This window comes from Gouania willdenowi, chromosome 15, assembly GCF_900634775.1.
Source record: "Gouania willdenowi chromosome 15, fGouWil2.1, whole genome shotgun sequence".
Lineage (NCBI taxonomy): Eukaryota > Metazoa > Chordata > Actinopteri > Blenniiformes > Gobiesocidae > Gouania > Gouania willdenowi.
The window spans coordinates 20,527,853-20,540,999 of record NC_041058.1 but is presented as its reverse complement, the minus strand read 5'-3'; the positions used below and the strand labels follow the sequence as shown (position 1 = coordinate 20,540,999).

General features: G+C 38.6%; 1 protein-coding gene across 1 annotated transcript in view; it reads right to left on the bottom strand.

Moving 5' to 3' along the window:
• Positions 1–712: 712 nt before the first annotated feature.
• The window catches only part of kif16bb (kinesin family member 16Bb), a 30,604-nt gene continuing 18,169 nt past the window's right edge, over positions 713–13,147 (bottom strand). Inside the window, exons 11-18 of the mRNA XM_028468975.1 lie at positions 12,335–12,454; positions 12,197–12,248; positions 11,977–12,114; positions 8,801–8,883; positions 7,135–7,223; positions 3,065–3,143; positions 2,020–2,408; positions 713–728 (exon numbers count right to left, since the gene is read on the bottom strand). Coding sequence (XP_028324776.1) covers positions 713–728; positions 2,020–2,408; positions 3,065–3,143; positions 7,135–7,223; positions 8,801–8,883; positions 11,977–12,114; positions 12,197–12,248; positions 12,335–12,454 — 966 coding nt within the window. The remainder of the gene's footprint in view (positions 729–2,019; positions 2,409–3,064; positions 3,144–7,134; positions 7,224–8,800; positions 8,884–11,976; positions 12,115–12,196; positions 12,249–12,334; positions 12,455–13,147) is intronic.

Sequence of the window (13,147 nt, the reverse complement as noted above, 5' to 3'; positions counted from 1 at the left end):
TTCTTCAACAAGTGGTACATTTAATGTTGGACATACAGATTTAAAATATGACAGATTTTTTTTAAGAATTAACAATGTTAATATTAAAAATAGTATCTTGGTACACAGGTCTGCACTGCGTGGGTAGGATGTACGACTTGTATTGCTCCCCGAGGTTGAGTTTTGTAACTGGTGGTCATTGCTGGCTGTGCAGGCCTCGATCAGACATTTGACAAGTGATTAATCAGGCAGGCAGCCTCAGAAGAGCAACTGAAAGTTAATTTCCACACTTCTGCATGTGGAGCTGAATTTAAAGCATGTGCAGATGGGGTAGCTGCGTTCATCACGCCTTCAGGGTGACTCCTGGCCCTCACATTTGCAAAAATTACATCCAGTCTGACTGATCCACATGCTTCTTTCTCATGAACCAACACACAGCACACATCAGAGCACAGGCGAAGAGTTAGGCTATGGAATTGCGAATGACAAGGTGGAACATTGGCTGATTGTTGACCTTGAGAAAAGACGGCATTCTCCTGCACCAATCCAAAGTGAGTATCCGTGAGTAGGAACTGGGCCAGATTTTCACTTTGTCCGCTTGGGCCAAGGATTACCGCTACACTTGTGTACAGTAGCAGGCTAACTCTCTCCAAGGGGACTGTGTCGTCATTCATGTTGCAATGAAGAAGATAAAAAAGATTCCAGAGACTTTTTTGAAACTGACAGGAAACCCTTAGGCCAGTATCCAGCTGCAGATCAGGTACACAGACATCCCACGTCAGACAGATTTCCATCAGATTTCTATTGAGCAGTGGGCACTGAGTAACCCAGTTGACATCAGGACAAATAACATCAAGTATAGCTCTGCACATCTCTTTGGTGTGTGCCTGGCTATAGGTATACACAGCCAGGATGCTTTCCTGTGTACTTCCCATCAAACATAGACTGTGGCCATATAAGCCAACCTGAACTTCCTTCAGCTGCAGCAATGGAAGCTGATGAAACAAAAGCAATTCTCCAAAGTCATTGGTCAAGGTATAAAGTTCAGTGTCTGTGAGGATCAGGAGGGCAGGTTGGGGGTTAGGGTGGGTGCATGTGGCTACATTAAGCCAATAAAGAGCTGCTATTTTGGGGCTGGTAAGCACTGGAGCAGAGATGATGGACTGTAGAGCTTCAACCATAACAGGCAATGGCAAAGTTTGTAGGTTCAACAGGGAATCAGGGTATGTTATCAGAGTTTGAATGATTTGGAAGGTCCTCAAGGCTTCAGATGACTGAACTTTGTCCTGATGTTCATTTGAAATCTCATTTATCGACTCTGCTATTAGCTTGGAGTTTTGTTTTGAATCAGTTTCAAATGTGTCTTTCGTAGATGATGACCTGATACTCTTATTGTTTTGCCAGGAATCATCTAGGAGCAGCGTCTGTTCGTTTGTCATTCCTTCCCCATTGGTCTGTGTTTTTTGTAATGTCATGATGGGAGGTTGCGTTAGATCAAAACTAGTGTAGTAGTCCTGAATCATCTGAGCTGCCTCTTCAGGCTTAGGTTGAGCTGTATCCATCAGTAGGTGCTGAGTCAGAGGTAAAGCTTTCACCATGGAAACAATGTGACTGTCTTTAAACAAAGAGAACACAAAGCTCCCTTGAAGCAAGAAGACTTGGCATCCTTTCACTACAGAGGAAACGTTTCCTTTTCCAACAAAAGAGACTATATTACTAGTCCAGCGGGCCCTAATGGGATATAATCGTACTCCCAAAATCTGCTGCAAAACTGATGGAGCGCCCCAAACTAAATGCCTTGCATCACGAACAAGTCCAGAAACTCGACTGTACAAAGAGCCCAGTGTTGATTTTTGAATTGGGGCTGGTGCGGTCCCAGTGTTACACGTCTTGGAGATCCCCTGCAAACCTCCAGCTTTATCTATCTCTCCATTGAAGAACTGGCCCACTGAGGCAACTTCAGGTGAACAAGAGGCTACAATTCTGCTGTGATTCTTTCTATCAACCTGAAAATGAGTGTTGCTTTGTGGGAGGACTGACACTGAACTAGTTTGCCCACTGCTCTGCAGGTGGGACATGCAACCTAATGAGCTCCCACCAGAGTCAGGTCTCCCCTTGTTGCACTCAGTCACAACACCTTGGAACTCATTAGCATTCCCCCTCGGTTCCATATCACATCCATCACCCAGGCTTAGGAGGGTCGCCTGCTGGAGGCTGGCGTCCCCTGACCAAAGCTCTACCTGATAACTTGCAATTTTAGCCTCACTGTGAGCTTCTGTCTGCAGCATTTCAAACACAGGACGTGGCCCTGATTGATGATACAAGTCCCTCTCCTGCTGCCGGCCATCCCTGGTGCTTACCCCGTGCAGTAGTGTATCTCCATCCAACTCAAAAGTATTGTGAGGGACAGGATGGCTTCCCTGTATGACCTAGTTTGGCACATCAAGAAAGATGAAACAGTGAAAAACATTTTCAGTATAATGTAAAAGGAAAAAGATAGACATTTACAAATAGGTTTTTAGCATTGCCTTAAAAACATAGAGTCATAAAATTCCTGTTTTTAATGCATGTCTTTCATATTATTGTTATGATTAATTTCATATCTTTAATTGTTGATCTATTTGATGTACAGTGCTTTGATTGAAAGCGATCTATAAATAAATATTATAATTGTTATTAATAAGAATGGTAGTTACATTCCAATCAAAAACAACGGACATAACCTGTAGTTTGCGCAATATTATGGACCTGGACCAAATCATGCGTTTAATCATTTATATAGAAAGGGTCTATTCGTACGCTTACCGTACAGACAACTATTGGTGCTATTAGTACGTTTACCGAAGTACACGCACGTACCATCTTAGGGTTAGGTTATAACCCTGTATCGCAGCAATTTTTAGGGTTAGGTTTAAGGTTAGGTTTAGTCTTAGTCACGTGATCTAAACTGGCCAGTGACTGACCTTGTCACGTGACCTAAACTGGCCAATGAGGAGAGATGCATACAGATAGAATGTCGGTATACTGTATTGATACGGCAACCGAACGGATAGCTACTACCATTTACATATGGGAGAATACATACTGTAGTTTCCTTCAGTGCTGGGACGGAGGTGAAGCTGATGTCAGGGTCGTTGAAGTCATCTCTGTCTGCATTCATTTTGCTGAGGATACAGATGATACCATGTCCATTTTTTTAATCTCAAAAAGCAAACAATGTATTCTTATGAATTCACATGTCTGGTGGCTATTTATTTGTCATCAAGAGGGTCCATTTTGGTCCTTTGGGTGACCAAATGTGTCAAAGTTAGAGAATAGTTTGTTTTGTTGAAAAAGTAGATATCGGAGAAATTAGCTCTGGCAAGCTATGTCGCTCACCTCCACCAGTGTGGTAGTGTAAAAGGATTATTGTTTTTTCCAAAATAAATTCAGTACTACATAAATCCAAACCATCCTTTTCTTTTCATCATGAGACAATCAGGTTTTAGTAACAAATATGATATCAGTTTTTAAAGATGGCAGAGAACAAACCAAGACCTGCCTCTCAGAAAAGCCATAATTTGTGTTTGATGAGCAAACTGCCAAACTGCTGGATGTGACTCTACTAGCTGTGAAACTAAATATAAGCTGTTGATTTGTGGATTAACATACAATCCTTTGGAGGTAATGTCACAGCCTTCTCTAATATGCTGACAGCAAACAACGGCTTTGATTGTAGTGTCTGTATTGCAGCAGGTTGATGTGTCAAAATAATAGAAAAAAAAAAACATCAAAGGGGACAGATACAGGTCACAAGGACAATTAAAACATTTTATGGATCATGAGGTTATGATGTGCTCAGCAAAGGTCATCTGCTCAGAAAGAACAAAGGATTTCTGAAAAGTGGTAAACTCATGCCACAGTACTTTGTTTAGTTTTTTTTGCGAGCCTGCAGTTACGCACTTCTCTCCTACGCGTATTCTTCGATCCAAGCTTCTGACACGCAAGTAGAGCAAAACCGCGAAGTGTGTGAATGAAGGTGGGCTGAAGGAAAGGAGGCGGTAATGACATTTACAAGCGTGGGGAAAACTCCATGTGCCGTGATTTTTAGACAGCCTAAAAAAATTACATTGAAATCCGTGAAAATGATAAAGTTCAGTTTTAATTTGAAACGCCTTCATTGATAATATAACAGGATGATTTGAGGATCGGTCTCATTCTGTCAGAGCCACAGTTAAAATATCTCTACTTGATCATCACCATCCCTGTAAAGCGTGACGGAGTGAGATGCGCTGGAGATATGAGGAAACAACGCGGCCGCAGAGCGTCCTGCTTTAATACAGAGGAATGTTTGCAGTGAAACAGAACTATTGGCTTCCATAATACGCAGTTTTAAATATCAATTGTTTAAAGCGACCTGAGCCTCATTTAGATATGTGTGGGAACAGTTTGTGGTCCATCCTCATCCGCATATGACAGGTTGTTTCACTCTGTAGTGGATCAAACTGTGACTTTATGTTGGACATTGTATGAAAATAGTTGAATGACCGACCAACGTGGACAGAAGTCTGCGTCTGTCAGAGTTTTAATAAATCGCGCAGCAGCAGCTGAGTGATCACAGCTGCTGTTGCACGACGCACGAGTCAGTGTGGCTTCAAATGTAGCTTATATTGCACTAGAATTATGGACTTGTGTTTCACCTTATTCCATGGTTAGAAGTGCGTAAGAGGAAAAGAATTTACACACACCGGAGAATGCGCGTAAAGCCAGATTTTAATGGAACGCCCACATTTCAGGGCTGCTCCACCCACAGTGCATAACTGAGATGAAGGAGCGCAGCGACTGACTCAAGTACAGGGGAAGAAGTTTGTATCCAGTATTCCTTTAGCCCTTAAACATCCTTCAAGAAATAAAGCCAATGAGACACTCAAAGAAGCCTTTCTCTGACTTAACTGATTGAGATGCCTTCTCAACAATTCAAATTATAAGTGCAACATTTGGCCTATATTATACCACATTTTTACAAAATATCTTCAAACCACTCAAATCTCAAAAAAATGTTCCATCATTACACACTGTTCTCCTTTTTCATTTTGCATTTCCAAGTATTCAGATATCAGACTACAAACACCTCCTCAGTTTCGAGAGCTATGTCAAGTAGATATAAAAAATGCAGCAGTATCATACAGGAAGAAGACATGAATAAATGCTTCACTTACAGGATGGTTTGAATTTAAATTGGATGTTAATATTACATTATGCAGACATATTGCATCTCTGTTACAACACAGGCAGAGGAATGGAACATTTTCCATCTGGTAAATGGTTAGAGGCAATTTTGGATAGGATGATTGTATTAAAATGCCACATGCACACAATCCAAATTCAAAGAAATCTGAAAAGGAACAAGCATATTAAGTGACCACATTCCATGATGGAATGTTCGGTGGAGTACGCAATGAGCAGGTTGTCTTTTTTTTTTTTTTTTTTTTTTAACAGAACATCTGCTAGAAATGAGTGTAAGTAGTGAGAAAAAAATGCAAAACATTTTTCTATGTACTTATTTGAGTCCATGTTTAAAGTCAGTTACTTGTAACAATCAGATTGCGTGAGTAAGCACCTACAATACGCATTCACCACTAAACTTAAAACTCCCTTTCGTCTGCTCAGAAAAAAAGGTTTCTAGTGTTAGGGATAAATTATTAATAATAATGAAAAAAAATGGCACGCTACATCTGACGAAGCATGGGACTGGTTTATGTAGATTTAATGTTGCATACACTGTAAAAAGTTAGCAAGACCTCTTAATAACATTTTCACTTATTATACGAAAAACAGTTTTGTGCTCTTCCTGTCCACTAAAATCCACCAGTCCAAAAGAAGGCTGCCACCTATGAGTCCGGTTCTGCTAGAGGTGTATTCTTGTTTAAAAGGAATCGTCACTGATGCTTGCACATGTTGAAGTGTTGGGTTTTTCATTATATATATATATATATATATATATATATATATATATATAAATAAATAAGTTTATTTATATATTGCCAATTTCAACAAGTAATCTTGGCATTCAACACAAAATATAAAGTTGGAGTTACCAAAGCTACAGGTGATTCTAAGGTATCTTTCCTCCCATTGCTTTTCCTCTTGAACAGCTCCATGTGCTGTAAAATTGTTATTTAATGAAAAACCAGCATGTGAAACTAAAAATGATAAATCATTTCAGTAGGCAGTAAATTAAAACATTTGAATGTACACTGAGACAGTGAGAGGTCAATGAACTGCCTCTTGATTCCAAGACAGTAATGTGTGATAAATAAAGAGGTCACTCACTGTGCTATATGTTGTCCTTGGTTCAAGTTGCCACAGTAAGAACAGAGGAACCCTATCATTGCAAGTAAATCCACGAAGCAGAATTGACATTTTTTAGTTATCCAAAGGGATTTAGGCATCTTTCAATTCATATCATTGAACAGTTTAAGGAGTAAATATCCAAAATACCTACTGAAAAAAGATTGTCCAATCAGTTTACAACTTGTCAATTGCTACACACATTTGCTTAAATGTTATTTGTATATAGGAACTTTATTAAAAAGGTATATAAAAAAAATTAAATATTTTTTCCATTTGCATTTATTTGAAAATGAAGGCAAATCAGAATTAACTTCTGTGTGCATTTGTTTTTATTTGCTTTGAAATTCTGATGTTTGCCAACTAACTTCTATTAAGTTGCATAACTTGCATTACATTTATCAGCTAATCTCACTTTAGGAGCTAAAAATCTACATTAACTAACAAATTACAATGGCGGTTATGAATATCAATTAATACATACATTAAAACTGTATTAAGATGATGCTTTGCAATCTGCAAACTCACAACAACCTGATGTGCACACTTAATTACAGGGAGCTAAAGTTAGGACTCGTCAGCAACCATCTTAAAAATGGTGGTTGCTGAGCTTCCAGCTCAGAATGAAACAACTGATTGGTTTCTTGTAAGTTCTCCCCTTTCGTAACAGGAATGTAGCAAGATTTATGGCTTTGATTCGGTGTACTTGCCTGATGAATGCGGCTCAATAAGAAAGTACCTCGTGCAAATTGTGGTTTAGTGAGTACAGTTATGCAGGGTCACGGACTGCAAAGAATTGTTATGTATGTCTGCATTAATTCTTACCATGGACTCTGCCATCTTCTGTTAGCAGGATTATTAGTAGATCTGCAGAAGTCAGTCGAAGAAAGAGTGGAGGAAGACAGCAGCCTGCTCTGCAGACAACAGAAAAACAGCTCTGTGAAATAAAAACCTGGCCATGAGTGACAAGTGCATATAGTGAATATTTAGTAGTTCAATGATAGTATTGAAGATATTGTCAGTATTCATAACATTTGTAAACATGAGGCAAAACAGTACCATAAATAAATGTCAAAATGCAGTATGATTATTCATCTCTCACAAAAAAACCAAATAGAACCAAAAACCGTGTGGGCTGACTTCTTCACTATCTTCAGTTATTGTGTGGCTACAGGAGACAAATGCATCTGCAAGTTATTGTTGGTCACTTCCACATATTTGTAATATTGATTGCAATCAATATTACAAACAGTATCAGAGGTTACCCTAATAAACAATGCCTGCAATATTTCAGTAAAGTAGTAATTGCCACACAAAAAAAAAATCATGCAGGGGTTCATATGGGGCCAGGATTACGATGGATAAGTTAATATGTTTTACCCTAAGGTTTAGACCCCCCTAATGCTATGAGCAGAAAAGCAATTGAAGTGGTGGATATTAAGCCCCTTTGTCAAGACTACGACATGCCACTGCTGTGCTAACACCCCTATCAAGTTCCTTGTTTAAAGACTCTAGTTTGATTAAGGCCCAACTCCTCCTTCTGTTGTCTTTTCCATTGTCTTCCTGTGTGCACTGCATTTTAGTTTGAAAATAACAGTTAACTTTGCTGATCAAACAATTATATGAAGGTTTTCCAAAACTTCCAAACATTAACACATTTGTTTTAAAATAAAGATAAATTCTACCCCTTGCTTCAATGCACCATTACAAGAAGTGAATGTTAAGTTTATGAAAACAAAGACCTGGCTTTCTTATTCTCTATATAAAAAAAAATAAATAAATAAATAAATAAAAAAAAGAGTAATTGAAGAACTTTCACTGCAAATTTTAATTTATTTGCTAATTTACGAATCATATTTCCAAAATCGATTTGTACAGAAACAAAACAGGAAATTTGATGCATTCTTATGTGAGGGAGTATTTATGAGGCTTCTTTGAACCCATGCAAAAAAAAAAATTAATCTTGTATTTAAAAGCCACTGATAAATCCAGATTTATTTTAAATATCTGAAAATAAGATGTTTATTTGTCAGGTGAATGAGGCCTACAAAATAGACTGAAGTCTGCAGTGTTTGCAGCTTTCTGACACATAAGGTACTTGACTGTTCTGCCTCCTTGGAACTCTTTTCAGTGAGCCAACACTAAATGTTTAAAGTCAAATTACAACATTCATCTGGAACAGTTCTATAGTTTCTCTATAGAAATGAAGTTGAAGAACAGCAGATCAAAATCCTGAGTCCGGCTAAAGACTAGTGCTACAACACCGCAAAATACAGCTGTAAAATTTTATGTAGGGACTGAGTGTAAGTCCATGATGAGTACTACTTACTGAAGGTGGTGGGAAATAAAACTTGTAGTGTTAGCAACAAAGTGCATGCTGCTGTGTGGCTTTTACAAACCATCAGAGGAGTCATGAGACATGAGCAACTGGCTTCTCTGTAAAATACTCCAAGTATCACACAATGTCTTTGGAAGTTCGTCTTGCTCATACCTTGTGTTTTCTTCTTAGCTGAGAGGCTTCAGTTGGGTGGTTGAACTTGAAAATGGTTTCTCTTCCAAACCGTATGATTGCTCCTAAGCGACCCAAAAGGAGGAGTGTAAAGATAAGAATCACTTTACTTTTCTTAATTACTGTAACACAAACTGAACAAACCAATAAATTGAAGTGAAAAAAAGTTAAAAAAATAAATAAATAGATGCAACTGGCCTCGGTCTGAAAAGAAAGAATTAAGTTTAAATATATACAAGAAATTTCTGGGTCTTTTATTTGGAAAAGAATCCTACTTCTGTTTTAATGCTGCTCTTGAAACAGTCTTGATGCACTATGTACAAATACCCACAAACAGAAACTGCCCTGAGCTGTCAGTGTAGATAGAAGACACACACACACACAAAACTACTGCAAGAGTATTGGTCCCTTCAGCCACTACAGAAATTAGCAGCACGTGTTTTAATGAAGACCAGGAGAAGAGCTCACATTACTCCAGTTTTAGTATCACTACATCGGCTCCCTGTGAGCTTCAAGATTGATTTTAAGATCCTTTTATTTAATTTAAAAATGTCTCAATAGTTCTGCTCCTTTCTCTGAGCTGACTTTATTTTTTGAACCGTCACAGACCCTGAGGTCCTCTGGTCCAGGCCTTTTAATAAAACAAAGAACTATTACATAAACCCATGGCAACTGTAGAAAAGCCTGCCAGAAAACATGAGGGACACAGAGAATAAGGACTTTTAAATCCAAACTCAAAATATATCTTTACTTTGGCTTTTACCAAGTTAGTACCTTTAAAATGTTTCAGATATTTGTATCCTTTGTTTGGCTCCCGTTTTGTTTCAATCCTGCTTTTAGTGTTTTAGTCCTATCTAAATTGTTCATTTTAGTATACTTATTTTTACTATAGTTGGATATTTTAATTCTATTTCATTTGTATAACATTTTTATTTAGGGTTTTACTGTTTTTGTATCTAGAAGACAATGACCTTTGCTGTAAGTTGCAACTAAGGTAAAGTGTCATATTTTTATTATTTGTACTTAAAATGGTGACTTCAAGTTTGTGGTTGGTAAATTATTTTGAAGAAAAAAAATGCACACTTACACAATAATGTATTATTTACAATATTTTTTTACCTTTACACATTAAATGACTGTTTTTTTTTTTTACATTTAATTAAATTATTGTAGCAGACCTGCATTTATATGGCTATATCCACAGATTTCATTGGGATCCTCTTTCTTTCCCCTTCTAGCTCTTCACATCAATTGCTAAGCTTACCACTATTAATGGTTTCCAATTAGTGACAAAGCACTGGGGAAAAAAGCATCCTATGATAGATTCCAGCAGCTGTTGGATAGGAAATTACAATAATGTGTTCAAGAAAATAAGTTCTGATCCAGTCCTTACGGAAGATATTATACCCATCAACAAAATATTTGCTGAGTTTTAATCTCATCACAGCACAGAAATAGCTCTTACCAAAGTGATCAATGACATAAGGTTGAACACTGATTCAGGAAAAGTGTCTTCTCATTCTATTGGATCTAAGTGTTGCATTTGACACTGTGGACCATAACATTTTGGTACAGATTACTGGATTAAATGGACTAAATGGAAAAGTATTGTAATGGTTTAAGTCCAAGGAACAAAGTTATTTTGCAAGTATTGGAAACTTTGAATGTGAGTGATTAACATTGCACTGTGGAGTTCCTCAGGGCTCTGTTCTTGGACTCCTGTTCAGCCTCTACATGCTTCCTTAAGGACAAATTCTTCAGTGCTGTAAGGTTGATTATCAGAGCTATGCGGATGACACAATTATATCATATGTAATATGATAAGTGTTGTGTGACTGCTTAAGAAGGTAAACTATTCAACTAAATCATGACAAGATGGAGGTTACAAGGTAACAAGGAAAAGAGGACTGCTGTCAGGGAGTATCTTGAGTCTCGATCTTTAAAAGCTAAAAACCGAATCCGAAACCTTTGTGTTCTGATTGACTCAGATCTGACTTTCAGCAGTCAGACTCAATTAATTACAAAAACGGTTTCTACCACCTAAAGAACAACTCCAGAGTGACAGGTTTCATGACTCAGAAAGATCAGGAGAAACTGGTCCATGCTTTTATCTCCAGCAGACTGGACTATTGTAATGATCTTCTGACAGGAATCCCCCAAAAGAGCATCAAACAGCTACAGCTGGTTCAGAACGCTGCAGCTCGGGTTTTAACCAGAACAAAGAGGTCAGAGCACATTAGTCCAGTTATAAAGTCTTTACACTGGCTACCAGTCAGCCTCAGAATGGACTTTAAAGTTCTGCTGCTTTCACAGAATGGGTTTGGTCCAGAATACATCAGTGATGTTATTCAGGTATGAACCGAGCAGGTCTCTCAGATCTATGGACACAGGTCAGATAGTGGAGCCCAGAGTTCACAGAAAACATGTTGACGTTGTTTTTAGTTGATATGCTGCAAAGAAGTAGAAACTGCCAGCAGAGCTGACGACAGCATCCAATGTGAAGATTTTTAAATCCAAGTAAAAAGCTTTTCTTATCTCTATATACTGTTTATGACTAAGATAGTTTTTAATAATCTATTGTTGATTACACTGAATTTTCTTTTGTATGAAATGCAGTGCACAAGACAAATAAATTGCAAATAAATACAAACTGACCAGCACAGGGGACGCTCTATGTGGTGCTTCCTGGTTCAGCGTGCATTTTCATATCTTCAAAGCAAAGTAGCATGAATGACGAGATGGTAAGCAGTGGATGAGCTCAGCCCAGTGGACCCAGAGTTTCAGCTCAGTTCACTTCTGGCTTTTGAAAGATAATGCTCAAGCCCACTTCAAAATCTGTCTGCCCTATCAAATGCATCTGCCAATTAAATAGGAGGGCCTGGGGCTTTGTCTCAGGCCTCTCGCCCTTCAAATGATTAGTAAGTGAATGGCATCTGCCCTGTGGAGAGCAGTGCTCATACCCTGAGTGCACTGCCATAGGGAGCCAAGGACATTAAGTGGTTTTCATGTGCAGAGATGAGGTAACTTCAGGTTAAAAATAGATAGACTCTAATATGGATTCCAGAAGAAAAAAAAAAATAGTATTGGACTTGCAGTGTCATATGGGCTTCCTTTTCAAAGAATATAAGCAAGAACTCAGATTTCATGGACATTCTTACCCTGGGTCAACTGGCAGGTGTCCATGACCACAGACTCATTGACTGAACACAGTGCACCATGCTGGGGGAAGAGAGTCACTGTCCCAGCACGGTTCTCAATCACACAGTGCCAACTGAGGATGCCTGACCCAGGAAGCACTGAAACACACCATGCAAACATTATAAAAGCCTGGAAAAGTCAGCAGACAGTAGACACCATAGTGTAGTAAGTTTGCCTCACCAATATTCTGATCGCACAATGCTTCGTCACTGCCAATCTTGGTTGTGCCCTCCTACAGGAAAAGTATTCACAAAATAATATTAAAATGCTTTTTCAAATTCCTATGTCAATGAAAAACTTAAGCATGTACTCAATCACTTTTAATAGGTAGAGGGTAATGTTGGTGCTGCATGGGTCTTCATTAATGCCAATCAGATGAGGTAACTGGCAGTCTACGACCACTCCGTTCCCCTCCCTCCTCAAAGACACAATCTCATCCTGTATGGTACAAACAAGCACATCACAGAAACCTCCTTTAGTAGGCCATATACCTGGAATAGCTCACAATATAAAATAAAAAGGCTGACGGACATTTACTGGCAACCAGCAGAAAACTGAAATCTTTATGACTGCGCTTCCTTGCCTGAAGGCCAAGAAGAACAGTAGCGTGCACTGCCAGCCATGTGTCGCAAAGAAGCAGCTCAGTGGCTAACAGCAGAAGAGGTACTATAAATCATTCAGATTATGGTGAGCAGCATCAAAACTGTGAAGTGTGTTCAGCAAGCGAGGCAGACAATAGCATCGTCCTCACGTACCCATCGTATGCCATGCATTGCTGCCTTTATTGATATAGTTAAGACGCTGTATGAGCCTATTCAAATCACTACAGAGACCAACTTTGTCTTATTTATACATGTCCGAGGACAGAGATCAAACTAACAAACTCCTCATATTTTCACACCAACACAGCAGTGCTGACAGGGATACAATGTAAAGACACTTAAGCACAAAAAGGCATAGATTGAAATATATATATGGTATTGGTAGGAAGATAACCTATTTAACCCCTGGAGCCAAGGTTGCCATTCATAATTGGCATTTCTGCAATATGGGAGAGTGATCGTCTGCATATGTGGCTTCTTTTCGTCAGACAATTGTTGAGCAAATGCAACAACATGAGACTTATCTCAC